General features: G+C 33.2%; 3 protein-coding genes across 3 annotated transcripts in view; 1 reads left to right on the forward strand and 2 right to left on the reverse strand.

Moving 5' to 3' along the window:
* The window catches only part of LOC126882910 (uncharacterized), a 121,235-nt gene that overhangs the window by 40,388 nt on the left and 58,978 nt on the right, over positions 1–21,869 (reverse strand). The window lies entirely within an intron of this gene.
* LOC126882914 (ragulator complex protein LAMTOR4 homolog) lies at positions 216–20,789 on the forward strand. Its single transcript, XM_050647991.1, has 2 exons — positions 216–361; positions 17,345–20,789. The coding sequence occupies exon 2, from the start codon at positions 17,356–17,358 to the stop codon at positions 17,614–17,616; it is 261 nt and encodes an 86-aa protein (XP_050503948.1). The 5' UTR covers positions 216–361; positions 17,345–17,355; the 3' UTR covers positions 17,617–20,789.
* Positions 4,490–9,514, reverse strand: LOC126883416 (uncharacterized). The gene is made up of 2 exons (XM_050648962.1): positions 8,351–9,514; positions 4,490–4,543 (listed from the first exon to the last, which is right to left on the reverse strand). Exons 1-2 carry the CDS (start codon positions 9,512–9,514, stop codon positions 4,490–4,492), a joined length of 1,218 nt encoding a protein of 405 aa, XP_050504919.1.

Raw genomic sequence — 21,869 nt, forward strand, 5'->3', positions numbered from 1 at the left:
TAACAGTTGGTAACATTATTCAAACATCTACGTCATTGTCGTCATTACATATTCCTAAATAATAACACACCCTCAGCCCTCAATTGTTTTTGCTTCTATTATCACTTTAATAATATAACAGAATAAAGAGGTAATTTTTCGATACAATAAACTACAAATAACAATGCATATTGTTATATTAAATTTTTATTAGGAACACATACTTTTCAGAAAATGCCACAATAAAAGGTGAACGTGGTGAAGCTGAAAAATATTTCCCAGCTGATTGTCAAAAAAATGTCATTTAAAAATAAATTATTTTTGTTATTAGAAATATCTGATTGATTTAACAAAAGTAGTTTCGACTGAAAGTATTCGTTTGGTAAGTTATTATTTTTCAATTGACCGAACCTGTTTTATATTGCAAAATATCTTATTTTTTGTAGTAGGTATATTAGTACAAAAAATTAAATGAAATTTTACCTACTTAGTAAAAATGTGAGGCATGAACAAAAGGCAAGCCTTTTAATGAAACTTGGTTCACAAGATCAGTGGTTTTACTTAATTTTCCTTTTTTTATTTTAACTATAAAGGAAAATGTTTTCTATAATTGAAGGTTCCCTCTAATGAATAATGCTGTAAGCACTACATTACATATGGAACAGAAAAAAGCTAAAATTATAATAATGGTAAATTTATATACCCTATTCCACGAACATACGCTTGTTTTGGATTACTTCAACAACGAATATTTTACTGTGCAAAATAAGAACGAAAGTAAATTTCAAATTACATTGTTGTTTATTGTAATAATTATTAGCGCCATTTACTTTCGTACTTCTTATGTTGCACAGTAAAATATTCGTTGTCGAAGTAATCCAAAACAGGCGTATGTTCGTGGAATGGCCCATACATTGTAAAAGGGTTAGTAATATAGTACATAGTACAGTTAGTTACAAACTGTATTACTAACCCTTAAATATAAATGTAGGTACCATTATTATAGTGCCAACAAAAATAATCTGTACAAAGTGAATAAAATGCATAAATCAGAATAATTATTATTTTAATTTTTCAAATTAATACTTTATAAGGTTATTTATAAGGGTCTTCATTAGAAGATCACAAGATCACGCCAAACCAGTTCAATGATTATTTTTCCCAAATTGCCACTAATATAGTTAAAGACATTCCAAAATTAAATATTGACTTTATTAATAAAATTAATTATGTCAATCATACAAACACCTTTTCATTTCTTGAAATTACCTTTAATCAAACGAGGGATATAATAAACAGCTTAAAGAATAAAAATAGCCATGATATATATGGATTTAATGTTAACCTTATTAAAATGATTAAAAATATTATTATAAGCCCACTCACTAAACTAATAAATCTATGCTTTAAAGAAAATAAATTTCCATCAGTCCTTAAAAAAGCAATTGTTACACCAATTTATAAAAAAGGGGACGTTAAGAATCCAGAAAATTATAGACCTGTTTCGCTGCTTCCAATAATCTCTAAAATTGTTGAAAAAGCTATGGCAGTACAAATAACCACATTTTTTGAAAATAATAACTATTTCTCAGACTCTCAGTTCGGTTTTAGAAAGGACAAATCCACAGTACTTGGCATACTGGACTTGGTCTCACATATTGTAGACTCCTTTCATAGGTTGCAGTTTAATACTGTTCTGTTTTGTGACTTGAGCAAGGCATTTGACTATGTAGATCATGGAATGCTCTTGCAAAAACCCAAAAAATACAACTTCAGTCCTTACAGTGTAAAACTAGTTCAATCTTACTTAGAAAACAGAACACAGGTTGTGAGGGTCTCTGGGGTGTTATCGGGAAAGAGTGTTGTTAATATTGGGGTTCCCCAGGGCTCTGTTCTGGGACCCATTCTCTGTCTAATTTATATTAATGACCTTACGAGCATTAACACAAATGCAAAGTACACACTCTTCGCCGATGACACCACAGTGTCTTTTACAAATGATACACTTGGGGGGTCGCTTGAGGGTTCTATGTCTGCACAGTCAGTGACCAATGAATGGTTTTGCGTAAACCGATTACTGCTCAATGCAGCAAAAACCAACAGAGTTGTTTTTTCTCTCAGAGACACACAGAATGTAAATGATGGTATGAGCAGTGTCAGATTTCTGGGTGTATTATTAGATCCCAAGCTTCAATGGGGTGAACATATCAACAGTCTAAGTAAAAAGCTAGCAAAAAATCTGTTTGTACTCAGGAATCTGGCATCTAATGTTTCACATAAAGTCTTAATAACAGCGTACCATGCAATTTTTCAGTCTCATCTAGCCTATGCCATTTTAGTCTGGGGTCATTCAGCAGAAATGTTGACAGTCTTTGGTTGGCAGCGTAAGGCAGTTAGAGTTCTTGCTGGTCCTTGGTATAGGGATGATTGTAGGCAAGCATATAGGTCCCTAAGAATTCTCACTGTTCCATCTCTATATATACTTGAGAACCTAATGTTTATCAAGAGGCGAGGGGCGCACTTTGAAACCCATGAGAACATACACCAACATGACACCCGATATAAACACCATCTCATGCCAGCCTACTGGAGATTGAGGAGGTGTCAAACTGGGCCAGGATACTGGGCTATTAAATTTTTCAACAAACTTCCAGATAGTTTAAAGTGTCTTCCATTAAATCAATTTAAGAGTACAATTAAAGATATTTTGTTAGAAAATGTTTTTTATAGTAATGAGGAATTTCTTGCATTTAAATTTTAGGATTTTATGACTTTAAGCAGTGTCCATTGTTAATGTAATCAAATTTAATGTGATTTTAATGTTAGTATTTAATGTTATTAATACTCTTAGTCGTATTGTGCATCTTTTTAATTTGTATTGCGTCCAAATCTTTGTGTAATTTTATTTGACACTAGCTATAATACCCGACTTCGCCCGGGAGTTGATATGAGATTACGCGGTAGTTGCAATAAAAAAATAAACTATGACGTAATAGTAAAAAAATTTATTGAAAACATTCGCTCATTTTTTACACTATTTGCTTATAAACAACGTTTTTCATTTTATTGTCTGGAGTATATATATAGATTTTTCGGATTTCCTACCCTTGAGCAAGCTACATATAGCTGACCGTGAGAGAAGCAGGGTTCTTTGAGGTTAATGCCACAATATTTTAAAGTTTGTCCTTGCGCTTTGTTAATTGTAAAACTAAAAGCTAATTTAATTGGAAATGTAGTAAAGGCGCGAAATTTGAAAACTTAAATTTTTAAATATTTTCAGAATTAATAATTAATAATTTGAATAACTAAACTTATCTCGCTTCAACTCCAAAATAAAAGCTACTTAATGCTGTATAAATACACAAAATTTAATAACTTTATTATAGAAACAAATGTAATTTAAGACTTTGTTGAAATTGGAATTTCAAATTTCGCGTCATTGCTACACATGCTGTAATTGCCCGCAGCGCCATTCGAAACGCAACTCAAATAATCGTTGTTCTGAATGGAGTTCAACTACTCGACAACAGATGGCGCCACTACTTCACTTAATTTTCAAGTTGAGGAATTGGAAAAGCCCTTATATCTTTAAAAATACGCCCTTTAAGTTAAAACGGGAACTTACTTGTTCGAGGGGGGGATAAAGGGCTACGATAAAGTCCCTTTATCGTATCGGGAATCCTTTTTAAGTTTTATCGGCACACACATTTTATCAACTTAGTTTTATTATATATAATGATGATAATGATGTTAATACCGGAATATTTAAAAGTTTGGCGAAGGGGCAAAATTGGGAATATTTAAAAATTTGGTGGAGGAGCCAGGTCTAGGCTAGCCAAGCTTGCTAGGAAAAGCCCTTATATCTTTAAAAATACGCCCTTTAAGTTAAAACGGGAACTTACTTGTTCGAGGGGGGATAAAGGGCTATTGCACTATATAAGTCCCTTTATCGTATCGGGAATCCTTTTTAAGTTTTATCGGCACACACATTTTATCAACTTAGTTTTATTATATATAATGATGTGTTAAACACTTGTGTTATTGACATGAATAAACGAATCTGAATCTGAATCTGAATCTTATTTAATTTTGGGTTCTGTGGCAGTTATGAATGGGTTCAACATTACTACATGTCTGATGACGGTGTCAGTCTTAGATGATATTTTTTAGGAGCTCCAGAACCAGGTTTTCTTTGCGGAACAGTCCCAGAAGGCTATGATACATCCCTCAAATCTTTTGGGACAGTGTGCCAAGGCTTTTCTACAGCAGATGGTCACATTCTTCTTGCTGGCTTCATATTCGACGGTTGAAGGTATTTTCTTACACGTCGTGGTCCCATCAACAGTGTAGTCTTTTTCGGTGATGCGTGAATTGGTCTCAGATGACTGGCTAGAAGGTGCTTCCTTCTGTAGATCTTGGGCGTGATCCCCTTAACTCGATTTGGACAGTGTGCCAAGGCTTTTTTACAGCAGGTGGTTGCATCCTACCTGCTTGTTGCATCAGCGACGGTTTATTTTCGGTTCGGATCATTCCCGGTTTGGTTCATTTTCGGTTCTGTAAGAATCTAAAAACAAAGAAACTTAATCATCTTTGAATGGGTTCTATATATCCACAACGCATGTCGTGGACCTGCTACTGAGTCTGTGTATTTGCCTCTTGTCAATTTGTGACGTTTACTTGTATAATGCCCCATTTTTGCTCGGGTGCCAATTTGTAACGGGTAGTTACAAATCGGTAGCTTTTATTTATTACGGTTGAAAATTTGGTAAGTAACGTTTGTCGAATGTTGGTTATTTAGTTACAGATTATTTTGTCATTGGAGGATGTATAGTTTGTATGTTTGGAAGTATATGTATGAGTTAGTGAGAGAAGATTTTTGTTGTAGAGTTTTTTGAAGTTATACTTCTTTACGCGCGATATGAGGGTGATTTTTTTTGTTTTTGAACGCCTTGGTAGCAAAACAACAACGTTCATTCTTTTTTTCAATAGGGATTTTTGAAAAAGCACTTAAAGCCTCGTCGGCGATTTGGATTCCCAGTTTCTTTAATTGAAATGGTATTTTTTCAATCCTTTGGTGAGAGGTGCTGGGAATTCTTTTATTGAGGTCTCCGTTGGTGTGCTGGAAATTTGGGGCACGTGAAGATTTTTGTTTGGAAAAACCTCAAAAGATTAATTTGATTTTCGTTAATGGCCAGGCTGAAAGTTGTTTAATGGACCCTTTTGCATGTTAAAGGTAAGCTGAAGTCATTTTTGGTCAGTTTATTGGTTTTCAGTTTTAAGAGGTTAGTTGAGTTATTTTTATTGTTTTTTTCTTTTGCTAGGGTGTTCCGGTAGTACAAAAATTGTATGTGTTTATCGATCCTGGGGCTTTGAAGAAGTTATAATAGAAGTACATTTAGAAGATTGCAGTGTGTTTCTCCAGGCAAATGGTTTGTTATTGAGGCAAAAAAAGGACGCTAACAGATTTTATTTTATTTTATGGGAGAAAACAAGAAGGAACAAGGTACAATTTAGTTTGGGTTAAATGGGTCTAAAAAGGGGACTAAAATAACAAGTTTTTATATTTATGTGAAGGAAACAGCTGGTTCTGGTTTATTTTTTGTTAAATTAATTACTTACTTTTGTTTTTATAAACTGTTGAAATCAAAATTAATATTTGTATGTAAAAAGGGACTTAAATTTATGTTGACATTACATTCTCTATAGTCATCTAGTGTTTTATTTGAACTGTCATGTCTCATGCTCTAAATCAAACCAACTAATAATAAAAAAAATAATTCTAAGTGAGACAGACTCAGTGTAAAACACAGGTTAAAAACAAATAAATATATTTAAGATATTTATATACAGTTCAAAATAAATAAAATAAAATATAATTATATCTTCTGCAAAGGAAAAATAACATTATATTTATTACTGTCATCAAAACATAATAGTAATATTAAAACGATACAATACACAACACAATATCGCACCTTGAAAACAAAAGTGGCACTATACTGAAAACATCAATTTTTAGTTATAGCGATATCTGCATTACTTTTGACTAAACGCTCCTATTGCAGAGACTCCTGTTCTAATAGCTCGCATAGTTTCTCCTAGAAGTCGCTAGTGTCACTTTTTACTTTTAGGTGTTTTGTCAAAGTGGTAATTTAAAAAGTGGCACTCTATCGGTTTCATGTCGGTTTCCGGCGGATTGTTGAGGGAGAAGCACGTCGTTGTAAGTAAAAAAGTGACATTTTTTCTTTAGTGTCGGTTTTCACGTAAATTTAAAATGTTAAGTTTCATTAAGTATTATTAATAGTTTGTTTAATTTTACCAAATAAACGATTTTTCTTTTTAATATGAAACAATTTCGTTTTATTTTTCTCTTTTTTTATCATTAAGGTAAATATTAACTTGACTTTTTATTCTAATACTCAGAACTTTTATGTAGAACAAAAGTGGCACTATAAGGAATTTTTTTTAAAGATTTTTTTCTAAATTAGTAGTTACATTATTAACCTGCCTTCTTCAGGAGAAACTAACTGTATTTTTTTATTTATTTATTTATTTATTTTCAACGGGACACTGCCCAATAAGATTACAAGTTTATAAGTCCAATATACATAATACATGTGTCAATAATAATAAAACTACAGTAAAATAGTAATAATAAAACGATAATACAATAAAATATAAATATCACAAACTTAAACACATAAATCAGATTCATATATCACAATAATGAATATCCAACAACTACTCAAACAAACAAACGTCTGAGGCCAGAGATGAATTCAGACTTCGGTGCAAAGAAATCTAGATCAGGTTGAGTGTTTGCCCATCTTAGTGCTCGAGATAAAAAGTTGTTATATGCATAGTTGGTTCTATGGATAGGAACATAGAATGTTTGATTTAATCGAGTTCTGCGGAGAGGTACATGGAGACCAACCTGCTGAAGTAGCTGAGGACACAAAACTGTTGAATTAATTATGCCATAGAGCATCCTTGCATCCTTAATTACTCGTCGGTCACGCAATGAGAGAATACCCAATTGGGTTTCAATTTGATAATAATTTAACTGATTTAACTCAAAAGGTATACCCAGTTTATATGCTATGTACCTTAAGAACTTGTGTTGGACTGTCTCGATTTTTGTTATGTAAATATTGTAAGATGGAGACCAAACACAAGAACAATACTCTAGATGAGGTCTAACTAAAGAACAATATAGTAATTTAATTGCATCAATATTCTGAAAGTCTCTAGTGCATCTTTTTATAAAACCAAGCATTTGTAAAGATTTGGAAATTTTTGATGTATAATGTGATTCAAATAAAAGTTTACAGTCTAAATTAATTCCCAAGTCACGAATTTCAGTAACCCAGTCAACAGGAATATTCTGTATATTATAATTATATTCTATTGGGTCTCTCGATCGTCCAAAAGAAATAGCATGACACTTAGATTCATTCAGGGCCATGGCATTCAACATACACCACTCACTCAACCGATCAAGATCATGTTGAAGATTAATACAGTCTTCTGTATTGTTGATAATTGTATAGAACTTTAGATCATCTGCAAAAAGCAGAGGTGAACTGTGTCGGAAGCAGTGGTGTATATCATTGATGAATATGTTAAATAACAGGGGCCCCAAATGTGAACCCTGAGGTACTCCTGAATGAACCTTAATCTCACTGGAAACAAAATCCCTGATACGCACCATCTGAACTCGGTCAATCAAGTATGTTCTCAGCCACTCAAGAAGTGGACCATTAACACCCATTTGTTTAAGTTTAAATATTAAAATATTATGGTTGACCCGATCAAAGGCCTTGGAGAAATCGGTGTATAGTGCATGTACCCTACAACCCCTCTCCAATGCCTTCCTCAGGAAGTCCACAAATACTAGTGTGTTACATTCGGTTGATCTGTTATTCCGAAATCCAAATTGTTGGTCTACTAGTTGTTTTTCAAGTGAAGCTTTAAGATAGTCACATACAAAACATTCAAATATCTTTGGTATTACACTAATTATACTAATGGGCCTGTAATTATTCACCAATGAATTATCTCCCGCTTTATAAATGGGTGTTAAATAACTATTTTTCCAACATTCTGGAAATTCACCTGTATTTAAGGATAGATTAAAGATGTGAAAAAGAGGTCTGGATAATATAAAACAACAGTTCTTGAGAAAGCTAGGAGGCAATCCATCAGGACCAGGACCCTTATTCGCATCCAGTTCTGATAATTTTAGATAAATATCAGATATAGTTATGTTGAAGCCAGTCAGATTAGTAAGACCAAATGTAGGTGAGTCACTGGGTATGACACATATTTGAGTGGAATATACTGTAGAAAAATATTCTGCAAAAAGATTTACAATATCTGGTCCATGACCGGATTCAACACCACCATACCTCAACACAGCGGGCATAGAGGGCTTTCCTCTCCGTGAATTCACAAACGACCAAAATCCCTTCAAATTATTTCTTATTGATAATTCTGTTAAGTAAATATGATTTCTGTAGCTTTCAGCTTTTAACAATTTACAATTAGCCCTCAGCTGTGAAAAAGTCTGATAATCCAGAACTGATTTAGATAAAAGATATTTTTTGTGAGCTTTCTTTTTCTCAACTATCCGGTTCTTTAACTCTAAAGAGAACCAAGGAGGGAATCTACGTTTTGAATACCTTTTTAGGGGGATGAATAATTCTATAGCTAAGTAAACTATATCATAGAAAATATTTACAATTTGATTCAGTGTTTTTCCTAAAAATAAATTATCCCAACAGAACTGTGACAAAAAATCAGTTATTTTCACATAGTCAGCTGACTTGAAGTCCCTATAAAAACCGTCACTAACCAAACCACCATCATTGGGGCGCCTTTTGGTCATCTTTATCTCAAATTCCAGGGGTGGGTGATGCATACCCTCCCTCAAAAGAGCTTCATTAGCTCTGGACACAGTTACATCAGCATCATCGACCAACACCAAGTCCAGAATATTACCAGTTGCATTCACAATAGTATTGGACTGAAACAAATTGTGGTATGCACACATACCAGTCACAACCTGCAGGGCTTCAACTTCAGAAGCTGTGGCACCTGGCAGAGGAATTGTTGAAGAGCACATATCATTTGAAAACCATTCGCAGTTTGGTAAATTGATGTCAGCAGCCAGATAATAGTGTGCAGATGGATAATCTTCGGCTATTTTTTCCAGGGTTTCACAAAATATGGAATATTTGTCCAATGTAGACTTAGGTGGAAAATATGCTGTTCCTATAATAAACTGATTTGCACCTTCGGTCACCAAGACAAAAAGCTGTTCGATTGTCCCGTTAACTTTTAAAGATCTACTGCTTAAGCCCTTATGAACTGCAATAAGGACTCCACCACCTCTTGAGAATGAACTTGTTTCACTGGAGCGATCAGTTCTATATACGTTGAGGTCAAACAACTGCAGCTCTTCATCGGCATAGTTACATGTCAACCAGGTCTCGTTGAATATGATGATACTGTAGTGAGTATAGGAAACATTCATAAACAAATGGTCTAGCTTAGTTCTGAGACCTCCTACATTTTGGAAATAAACCCACAGTCCAGACCATTTTAATCAAACTGTTAAATAACATTAATTGTAGTATTTAATTCGGTTATTTTAGTTCAACATCCATTACAGAACTGTTCGAAAAACTTTAAACGGTCATACTGAAATATCTAGATTTTGGGATAATGTCACTTTTGTTTTCAAGGTGCGATATATCCAATAACAATCTCGCTACATGGAATCAACCTATCTACATATTCAGACTCGTAGTCTAAATTCAACATGTCAAGAATAACTGATTCTATGATTCTCCTCCTCATCTTAAATATGCTCTCCGTGTCACTTCTTTAGTTTCGCCTAGTGGGGTATGTAGAGGCGATGCGCCAACATGGATACTACTTCGATCATCGGTCGACTGGCCGATCGCCAGCTGTGGGCATATCATTACACCATTATGATTTTTATCTTATGTTTATTGGTCATTTTGACTAAACTTTTCAGCTGTTTATAGAATTCCTCAATGGTGGCCTCATCTTTCTCAGCAGTTGGGGCGTATATTTGTATTATATTCAGATCAATCAGGTTCCCGTGTAGTCGAAGCAGCATCATTCTGTCAGAGAAAGGGGTGAAGGATTTTACTGCTGGCCTAATATGTGGTGCAAGTATAATTCCGACTCCATTTCGATGTTGTGAGTGAGGGCTGTCATTGCCAGAGTAGTATGCTGGATAATTAAGAACAGTGCAGTCTCCAGAGCTGGGCCATCGGGTTCAAATTCAAATTCAAAATATCTTACTTACTTACTTAGTGCTAAGCCTTTCTACCTTTAGGTGTAAGGCTCAAAATATATTTTATTAAAAAGATTGTAAACAACACACTAATAGCAAATTGCCACAATTGAATAATAAGTGTCTAATAAGTATACATGTTATAGTCAAAGCCCGAATTTCAGGCACTCCTAGGTTTGACCAGGCAATCCTCAGGTCTGACTGACGATCTTAGTCAAAGCCCGAAATAAATTAGAGTTTCGGCCTTTGACTAGTCAACCTAGGAGAGACTAAGTTGGTCAGGCAAAGGTCGAAATTTAATTTTATGAAATCGGGGTTTGACTAGTCAAACCCCGATCAGCTATTAAAATGTCGTAATTTGTTAGATTTGGTTTAATAAAACGTCATTTTTTAATTGTAGTGTTTATTATTTTTATATTATCGTAATTAAAATAAAAAATAGTGTTTATTCTCACATGTTAAGGCATTATGACATTTAGAGTTGCGCAATACGTTAGACCTTTTACACTTACATGGTTTTGAAGATCACTTCTTATTGCAGTGGTATTTTATAAATCCTTGTCCTTCAAATTTAGAATCTTTTGTACTAATTTCTCTTAGAGACAGCTTAACGTCTGGAACGTCTTCGAAATTAGGAAATTTCTCTTTGCATTCTCTTATTTGATTTCTTGAAAAAAGTGTGTTTATTGTTCCGTATTTCGTACCAACTCTATATAAACCGTCAATTGTTTTATTTTGTATGCTACTCAAAATATTTCGAGCATCCTCTTTGGCTCTATCAAAGCTGGGGATAGGTATTGTTACAGTTTTTCCCATCGAAATTGGAGGACATTTTTTTCACTTAATTGTTTCACAGCATTAACCTGGGCATGAATACCTTCAATCGCATTTCCTTTATTTATTTTAATCTTTTCTGTCTGTGCACAACGCATGCTCGAACGCGTGCCAAGGAGATGCTCGAAATATTTTGGATATCATACAAGATAAAACAATAATTGGCGGTTTATATAGAGTTGGTACGAAATACGGAACAATAAACACACTTTCTTCAAGAAATCAAATTAGAGAATGCAAAGAGAATTTTCCTAATTTCGAAGATGATCCAGACGTTAAGCTTTCTCTAAGAGAAATTAGTACAAAAGATTAGAATCTTTTGTACTAGCATAAGTACATTTTGCATGTAAATCTTTTGTACATGCCCAGGCTAATGCTATGAAACAATTAAGTGAAAAAAATGTCCTCCAATTTCGATCAGAAAAACTGTAACAATACCTATCCTCAGCTTTGATAGAGACAAAGAGAATGCTCGAAATATTTTGAGTAGCATACAAAATAAAACAATTGACGGTTTATATAGGGTTGGTACGAAATGCGGAACAATAAACACACTTTTTTCAAGAAATCAAATAAGAGAATGCAAAGAGAAATTTCCTAATTTCGAAGACCTTCCAGACGTTGCAGACATGCAACTTTATTCGCACTTTTAATTATATTGGCCAATTATATTAGTCCTGGTTACTGGATAATTGTCAAGGCCATAGTCCAAAAACATAATAAGAAGAAAAATAAGATTTAGGTTATGTTATTAAAACGTAAACAATTGTATGTAGTAAATAAAATTAGTTATTAAAATGCAGTACTGCAAGCAAAATACAATTGATTAAATTTACCTTTATATAATAATTGCATATCATATCAACATTGTGGAGCAACATATAATTTTTCTTCTTAAATGATAGTAGATATGAAATTACGTCAATTTAACAATTTCAATTGACAATATGAATTATTTAAGAAAGTTGCAATATTTCTCCGCTATTCGCGCACGATCGCTTCTCAATTCCCTTCCAAGTACTTGCACACCGCGAATACAACCGTAGGCTGTAATTGTTGTGTGCGCGTATATTCCAGTGCTATATGATTCTTAAATCCGGTCCTGATGCGCCGCTCTGGGCAAACTGGCAACGTGGTCGGCCGTTCTCTCGTAAGAAATACATTGCCCTATGCTACCTGCATTGCATTTTAACTGTATCTTATCCTTTGGTAGATCCAGTGGCGGCCCGTGAAGTAGTGCCATAGAGCCATGGCACTACCTTGCTAACTATACAGAAACATCTTTTTTATCTTCAAAACTTTTTAATTCCTGTTAATTTTTTTGTGTGTATTTCTTTTGATCTTAATAAATTATATAAAATATGGCAACTATGGGCGCAATACAATCCCTGCCGATAGCGGAGGGATTCGACAGGAGAATCTCCTTCGTGCCGAAGTCAGTACCGGCACGAGTAAAGAGAGAAAGATTTTACGAGCATTCTATGTAAGTGACAGAGAAAGAGCTACATTGGACTATTAGTATACCTTAAAATTAGAATCTCTGTGCCAGGCACGAGGGTATGATGTAAGGTCTATTTATTTTGAGTTTCTTTACGTGCTGGTTTGTCGCTTTTATTATGTATATTTTCAGTTAAAACGTTTTTGTATTTATAATTAAACTTTTAGTGCATCATGATCCCGGGTATTTTGATAATATTTTGATTATTTCTTAAGTTTAATTTATTAACTGACAATGAAGATTAGTATCTTAAAAAATTTTTTTGGTGGTTTTTCGCTAGATGGTTTACAAATGTTATAAGGTGTTGTGGAGCTTTCGAGTTAGCTTTAAGAGGTCACGACGAAAAAGAAAATTCAGAAAATAGAGGCATATTTAAGGTACTGGTCAATTTTAGTACCGAATTAGATAACGACTTAAAGGTTCATATTATTTAAAGTACCAGATCTTTCAAAGGTCTACCTTCTCCGAACATTTAGTTGCTTCTAATTTATTTATGTCGGAGAAGTTTTCTGCTTATAAGCATCAGTTTTTCGAATCATTTCTTAATGAAACATGGAGACAATTTTAATTTTTAAGCAAAACTCGGTTTAAAACTGAATTATAAGTAGGTACTGTATTAGCGAGACGAATTAAGTATTACCTCTGGGGCTGTTTCGCTATCGGTTTTATTGTAGAGGGAAGGTTTAAAAAGCACATTTGAAGAAACTATTAAACTTTTAAGTATTTTAGTTACCATTCCTATATCAACATCTGAAGCAGAACGCTGTTTTTCGATGTTAAAACATAGTGCTTTAGGTATGCTATCTGCAGAAAAGCATTTTGTAAATTGTATTGATAATTTTAATTATAAAGTCATTGAAAGCTTTGCAACGAAAAAATAGAAGAATGAACTTCATATATCGTAAACTTTAAAAGTGACATTACAAACATTTTTGCATGTGTGTGAATAATGAAATAGTATTATTTTTATAAATTGGTAAATAGAGACTAAATCGTAATAACAATTTTCAAGCACCATCATTATCAGCAGTAAATGCTGGTAGTAGGTTAAGAGGTTTTTATTATTAATTAATTTAACGAAACTCTTTTGATCAATGTTGGACAATTGCTTGGCACCTCAGATCAATAAACTTAAGATACATAAAATAAAAGTATCCGCGCATTTTTTTTTTTAGTTTTTGTTGTCAGTATACCTTTTTTAACAATATCGTGAATCCGTCACTAACAATTTTGGCGGCTGTCCGAGTTCTGGCACTACCTTCTAAAGTGGTACGAGCCGCCACTGGGTAGATCTCTCAATTTTCGCTTGGTGTAAAGCTTTTGTTGAAGGCGCTGCAGTCCTGGTGGTGTTCTCATAATACAATTTAAGTCTCGTGCTTGTGTTTAGTTATTTTTACTTTATCGTACTATATACGTAGTATAGTATAATAGATAAAGTTATAGGATCGTGCAAAAAAAAATTTCAGATTTCACTTTTTTTCGACGTTTTGAGTCCCCCTGAATCTAAAAAGCAAATAAAAAAACATGTCGGAAGTATGTACGTACGTATGTCGCCACCGCCCAGCAAAAACTACCGGACCGATTTTGATGAAATTCAGTATGAGTAAGTTTAAGAGAATTTTGTCGAGAAACTAAGCTTTTAAAAAAAACCTCTCAAAGGGGGGCCGAAATAGGGGGGTTATTTAAGGCCCATTTTTGCAAATTTTGACCGAAATGAATGAAATTCAACTCAAAGTAAGCTCATCGATAGGTAAATAAAAATACGGAATTTGACATTTCCAAATTCAAAATGGCGGCCAACATGGCCGACCGCCCACCCGACAAATTTCCCTACCTATCTAAAAACTTGTTTAAGATAAGTTTAATTTGAAAAAGCCGTTATATAGCCTAAAGATGGGGCTATAAGAAGGACGTTATCGTTTTTCAGAAAAAGTTACGGGTTGCCTATATTTAAGGGGTCAAAATTTGACATAAATTTGAACTAGATTTTCTCAAAAATGGCTCCAAGGAATTTTTTTATTTTTTGATATATTTTTGATATCCTGTCATTAAATTTAATGACATTAGTCAGATTTCTTATCTCCCCATAGGAGGGGAGTTATGAATTTTTTATAAAAAAATATTCGATTGCCCGTAACTTCCTTCCTAATAGAAACTAATATTTTAAATTTTGCAGACATATATGGTACTTTATTATCTAATATCACAATAAATTTTACCAAAAATATGGCTTCCGGTTGAACCGGAAATGAATAAAAATCTAAATTCTTTTTAGATACGCTCTGTATGTTTTTACATATTTTGAAAGAATGCAAAATACCTTTCCAATGACATAAAATTCATTGCTGTATCTCAAAAACTCGAAAAGTTACGGTAAATAGAAATTTTGCTATAATCTTATGTGTGTCCTCTCTCACGCGATCATAGCAGAGCATTATTGTAGGGCAGTCAATGAGGGTATTTGGCTCTGAATTCCATCCTATTACATTGATGTACTTGATATTCTCACAGTAAGTAGGGAAGAGTTTAAAAAACAAAATCTACCCTATATTCTATGGCGCTTTTATCTTGGGGCGGTTCCCACTTCTTCAAGGGGGTGGAAAATTTGTTGGTCAAAATAAGCACGGAAGTGGCTAAAGAACCTATTTCTAAGCAAAAACTGGTCTATACTTTTTTTTTGAGAACTTAATACTTTTTGAGTTATGCGTAGTTGAAAATTGGCCATTTTCATTGAAAAATGACACCTTTTCGGACGGTTTTCTTGTGAATACCTTAAAAACTATGCATCGAACTAAAAACACTAATTAAAACATTTTTTAGATTATAAATAATAAAGAGATTCGTTCCTTCGTAAATGTTCTATTTATAATACAAAAAGAGATATGGTACGTGAAAATAGTTTGTTTTTTGGTGCATGCTCAAATTGGTGTATTCAACTTGAAATAACAGAGGAACGGTAGGTTTTAGGTGTATAATGCTACCAACACCTTTTGTAGTGTTTGAAAAGGCCTTTAAAACGAGCACCGTTAAATGTCGGTTACATACAAACTAAGCGAGATATGGTGCATAAAAAAACATACAACTAATGTACTTTAAGGAAAAATGAAAAGTATATAGATTTAACTCCCCATCCACCATAATTTAAATGCATTGTTTTTCTTTTGCAATACCTTTTAATATAGTGTTATTTCTACTTTCAAAAAGTTGAACGGGTTTAAAATGAATGGTTTTTGTAACCCGTTGTCCTAGGTGAGCGACGGAAAACGATGCGACGCGATGCGATGCGTTGCGATGCGATGCGACCAGTAATTCACGCGACGTGTGGCTTATGTAGCGTCGCATCGCGTCGCTTTCCATCACTCAAACCAGGACAAACGTGACGATGTCAATTATTCATTCATATTCTTAAGTGTGGGGAAGTATACGGCAGTATTACTAGAAAATTCATATTTTAAATACTTAGCTAAAAAATTCCATAAACGAAAAAGAAAGACAACAAATGTCATATATTTAGAACGAGTAAATTTGGAGAGTTTAATCATTTATATCGGAAATTAATGAAATAATCCACGTTGGTTTAAAGAGTATTGTGGCTTATTCACTTTCAATTATATCATTGCAGCTGTTAAACTCAGTATTAATATCTGAGCTATCAATAACTATCAATAAGTAATTTTCAAAAACCAAATTCTATTGAGGAGAGGCTGTTACTGACTTTAACGTACGTTAATGAAAAAACACTGGTACTATATAGTTATTATTAGTTTTTATTTATTTAATAAACTATTGCGTAGCATAATTTGAATTGAAAAAAGCAATGGGGCGTCACACTGTGTCGTGTCTCGTCGCGAACAAATCAAGTTCGCACTTCGTCGCGTCTTGTCGTAGACTGATTAACCCGAAAACGTAGGCCATACACAAATACAACCATTACTTGATATTTTCGCGTCGCGTCGCGTCGTGTCGCGTTGTCGCGTTTGTCGTTCACCTAGGACAACGGGTAAAAAATGTGATCAAATTATAGAATAAATTTTTAAATTTTCTTAAAAGTCTTCCTTTTTCTCCATGTAATTCGAAAAACATTTCACCCCTGAGAAGTGGTGGGAACCTCCCCCATGATAAAAGCGCCATAGTATATAAGATAGACTTTGAATTAGGAGATTGGGCTACTCCCAAAATTTCATTAAAATCCATGCAGTAGGATAGAATTCGGAGATAATATGCGCAATATATGCAATTCTGCGCATTGACTGGCGTAATCGAAATAGAATGAAATGCAGATATTGTAAACTATTAATTTCTCAGAAAAATGAACTAATTTGAAATGAAAGTATGACTATAATATTCTATTGATTTATGCAATATTCTATACATCTATAGTGTGTCCCCGAAATATGGCATCGAACATTTTCTCGAATGCAGGAATTAATGATGCGTAGAACCATAAAATACTTTCAAGGACAGAAGGTGTTTCTAAAACATCAAAATAACGAGTAACTTTTTTCTTTTATAGAATGCCAGTATCTAGTACCATAACGATAATAGATCGGTACGATAAAGTTCTCGGGCGGCCCTTCCGTCCAGCGTTTTTTAGTCTATGTTTAGTCCTAAGTCCCAATATCTTCCCTGTGGTTCTGATGGTAATTGTTGCTTTCGTATTAGTATTATATCTTAACAGTAATTATATTTTATTTATATTTTTCCAGATCCCAATGATATGGATCGACCTGGCCAGACAGGATACATGGTATTAAACGAAGAAGGAGCAGTATTATCTTCGTCGGGAGATCTAGAAAATGATGAAAAGTTCGCCAACTCTATAATGGGATTATTGAATATTTCTTCTCACATAGACCTAAACGACACACCAAAAGAAGGTTTCAAAAAACTGTCGATAGTTTACGAAGATCATTGTTATATTGTTTGTCTGTCTAATAGAAAATATCACATAATTAAAAAGAAAACGCCTCATTTCTGAGATTTCAAATAAAATGAATGTTATACTATACTTAACGAAGATGAAATTTATGCAGATGATTATTCTTATTGGTGGTATATTATATTCCTTGTTTCAACTGTACAATATAGTACATAGCATGTAATTTTTTCATTAGATTAGCAATTATTCCTGTAGTATGTTTTTTTATTTTATTGTACAAATATAGAGCAAAAATTTTTATTTTTTCTAATTTTATTAAAATTCAAACTTGAATGCTTTGCTCAAAGGCATTCGAATAATTATCCATGTTTATGTTCATCCATCTATTTTATATTCATAAAATCTTTTTAAATGACAAATGAGTCACTCAGAAGCACAATGGCTTAAGTGTAAAATTAATGTTTTGAGATATCGGCAACTAAAGAATTGAGATAAAAATTAAATCAGTCTTTTTAATTAACCAGTATTATTCTATTTACTTACACAAACATTCCTGGAACCTTATACATTATATGAGTCGAATGAGCAAAATATTTAAAAAAATCTTTTCTTATACAAAAAAAGTCAGTTGGGCCACTATGTCAAATATTGAGCTTGTACGAAAAAACATAAAACTTTCACTTGGGTCACCTATTTATCTGTTTCCGATCCAATATCATTATCTATTGCCTCCACGTTTGTCTTCAGGTTTGTGTAGAATCCATGATAGATCGGCGGAATGAAGGAAGGAGACTCTGAAGGTCTTTATATTATTTTAGTTGCTCTATGGGTCTTCCAGCAGGATAGAGAATGTCCAAGGATGTCCTTCTTTTTTTATCTGAAAGACGTCTGTTCTTTTTTTGAGACGTCAACACAATTAAATACCTAATACACTCTCGTTATTAGAATATTTAAAATAAGTTTTGAAGGGCTCTACTGACATTAACCACTTAGTCCATGTGGTGAGACCGCTCCCGTCTGAAAAAAATTCTGATTCGGTTTCTTTGTGGATTGATATTTAAAAATGTCCCCTTTAAACAAATTTGAAGGGTGCCGGACGGAATTTTTGGGCAAAAATTGTTTAAACAATTTTTTAAACAAATACATAAGATCACCTTTTATTGCTCCAAAAAAATGTATTTTTAGGTTTTTTGGGTCATTCTAAACAAGAAAGGTATCTTGTAATTTTTCTCAAAAATTGACAGTTTTCGAGTTATAGGCGATATAAAATCTAAAAAATGCGAAAATACGCATTTTCGAGGCTTAAAAACTCATATTTAAATTAGTATTTTTAAGGGTGCCAATAACTTGGATTAAAGTTTAAACATTCCTTTTCACGATTCCGAAGAGTGATCGGGTCTAACTTCAATTTAGACCGTAGTTTTTTAATTGTTAATTATGCATGTCCATCCGATTTTTTGGCCGGTGCGGCGCGCTCTATTTCAAAAATCTATTTTCCTCAGAAAAATATTTTTTCTAGATTCTTTGGGACATTCTAAATAAAATAAGTTTCTTGACATTTTTCTCAAAAGTTACTAGTTTTATAAGCGATTTAAAATACGAAAATGTGTTTTTTTGTCATTTTTCGGATTTTAAATCGCTTATAACTTTAAAACTATTAACTCTTGAGAAAAATGTCAAGAAACTTATTTTATTTAGAATGTCCGAAAGAATCTAGAAAAAATATTTTTTGGAGGAAAAAAGGAGATTTTTGAAAATAGTGCGCGCAGCACCGGAAAAAAAACCGGATGGACACGCATAATTAACAATTAAAAAACTACGGCCTAAATTGAAGTTAGACCCGATCACTCTTCGGAATCTTGAAAAGGAATGTTTAAACTTTAATCCAAGTTATTGGCAGCCTTAAAAATACTAATTTAAATATGAGTTTTTAAGCCTCTAAAATGCGTATTTTCGCATTTTTTAGATTTTAAATCGCCTATAACTCGAAAACTGTCAATTTTTGAGAAAAATCACAAGATACCTTTCTTGTTTAGAATGACCCAAAAAACCTAAAAATATATTTTTTGGAGCAATAAAAGGTGATCTTATGTATTTGTTTAAAAAAATTGTTTAAACAATTTCTGCCCAAAAATTCCGTCCGGCACCCTTCATATTTGTTTAAAGGGGACATTTTTGAATATGAATCCGCAGAGAAACCGAATTAGAAATGTTTTTCAGACGGGAGCGGTCTCACCACATGGACTAACTGTATTTTAAGCCATTCTGCTTTTATATCTTCTCTCCTTTTTTTCCGGTGTGTAAGTAACTTCTCTAGTTCTCCAGTAGGTACACTTAAAATTTTCAGAGGTCATTTTAAATAGGTACCTGAAATTTATTATTCTTTTTTGAACTGGAAATAACTTTCACCCAATCGTTTGGCGAAAAAATGTCTTTAAAATATCGTTTTTGTTTTTCGATCATTCCAAAGTCTCTGTCACATTGGCAAATATGAGTGACCGTAGTGTAAAATGCAAGAACCAATTTCTTGTGGGCCATGTGAGGCTATGCCTTCATGCCATGTGTATCTGACCTGTCGTTAGATGGTGGATGCCAAAACAATACATCCACAGCTGTCTTGTAATAAGCCACTCCCGTAGAAATACTAGGAGTAGCTAAAGTTTTCATCAAATCAAATGTAATTACTGTTGCGACATCTTTATCCTTGGCTGCATCTTCCTTTACTCAACTTCAAGCTACTTCTGCCTTCCGTAGTCAACTCTTTTTCTGTTTCCATTCTGCTTTTTTCTACACCTACACAGCTTTTTATTTTCATGTTATAAGCGTCACATCGTTTGCAAGTGTCAGTAAGAGGATAACGAAAATGAAGATTAAAATCTTCATTAAATATTTTCGAAAATACGAATTTGGATACCTTCACTTTTGGTTCTTCACTTTGCACATACAAATCAAAAAGTTTTGAGATATTTAAATCAGGTGACAGATACTCTCGATTAGGATTTTTGTTACAGCTATTCGCTGTGAACCGATAAGTAGAGGGGATTTGACAGTTTTCTCGCCAGCGCTGTTAGTGGCAGTTTTGTGTATTGAATTTGAACAATTTTATCAGAAAAGTACAAGTTTCAAATCGCGAGAGAGCGCTACCGACGAAACCCACAGCCAATAAAAACAGAGGTAACTTCTATATTTCACATAAACTTCTTCTTTTTCTCAATAGCCTCTTGCGTAAGCAGTCGTCCAGTCGCACGAATTTATATATTAAATATTAAAATTATAATGAATAAAATAAAAAAACATAATTACTTTTACTATTAATTCTGTGTATTCGTTCAGTAATCAGGTTACAATAATATTTCAGTTCATAATTTTTGTTTTTCTAGATAAATATCTATTTTTCTCTTTTTGTATATTTCACCTACACCAATTTTATCAGAAAGGTACAAGTTTCAAACCGCGAGAGAGCGCTACCGTCGAAACTCACAGCCAATAGTGGGATGTATATTTTATATATCCTCTTTATCTTTAATATCCGTTTCCCTTGTCTTATTCTTAGGGGGATGCTTGCCTCTTTTATCCAGTAGCGGAGTGATTAATTCGTCACCTCTTAATTTGTTTAAAAGCTCTGGTGAGCCTTCCATCTGAAACTTGTAGAGATTTTTTGAAAAATGGTTTGCAAACAGTTACCATATCACCTGATTCTTTCGGTAATGTATAAATTCGTGTCTTAGAAAAATTTGTTTGAACTATCTTTTTGAATAAGTTAATTACTGAGTGTAAACATAAATAACTATACTAAAATCACAATAAAGATGCACTAGAAATAAACAAGCCAAGACAGGTTGAATGTTACGACCAGCACTGCCGAATCATGATTTACAATGTATATAATATAAAACTTTTAAACCACGATATGGGATTTACAATGTATATTCATTGTAAATCATGATTTGGGAGTGCTCCTTGTAACATTCAACGTGCCTTGGTTTGTTTATTTCTAGTGCATCTTTATTGCGATTTTAATATAATATGTATTAGAAATATAGAACAATAAATTTTATTTTTATAAATTAAAAAATCTGTAGATGGAAATAAATGTGTTTTATTACAGGAACTACATTTTACTGATATTAATCTAATGCCTGTTGTACAATGCTAATAATTAAAATATTTATTTATCCTGTCTAAAGAAATATTATCTAAGCTAAGCTATAAAATGTACATTCCAAATAGTTTTGTACACTTTAAATTAAATGTGTTTAATTAAAACTGGTCATTTTGTTTTCACCCATTTTGAAAAAATGTGAAATCTTTGTATTATCCGCGTCCGTCTGTCCGTCAGTCCGTAACCACAA

Source organism: Diabrotica virgifera, chromosome 4, assembly GCF_917563875.1.
Source record: "Diabrotica virgifera virgifera chromosome 4, PGI_DIABVI_V3a".
In the NCBI taxonomy this organism is placed as follows: domain Eukaryota; kingdom Metazoa; phylum Arthropoda; class Insecta; order Coleoptera; family Chrysomelidae; genus Diabrotica; species Diabrotica virgifera.

Excerpts from the sequence above, each read along its gene's own strand:
- LOC126883416 (XM_050648962.1), bottom strand. The coding sequence starts at position 9,514 with ATGAATGTTTCCTATACTCACTACAGTATCATCATATTCAACGAGACC. Across the intron at positions 4,544-8,350 it reads CCGGTCATGGACCAGATATT|ATTCTTACAGAACCGAAAAT; the intron begins GTAAATCTTTTT and ends CTTTGTTTTTAG.
- LOC126882914 (XM_050647991.1), top strand. The coding sequence starts at position 17,356 with ATGGATCGACCTGGCCAGACAGGATACATGGTATTAAACGAAGAAGGA.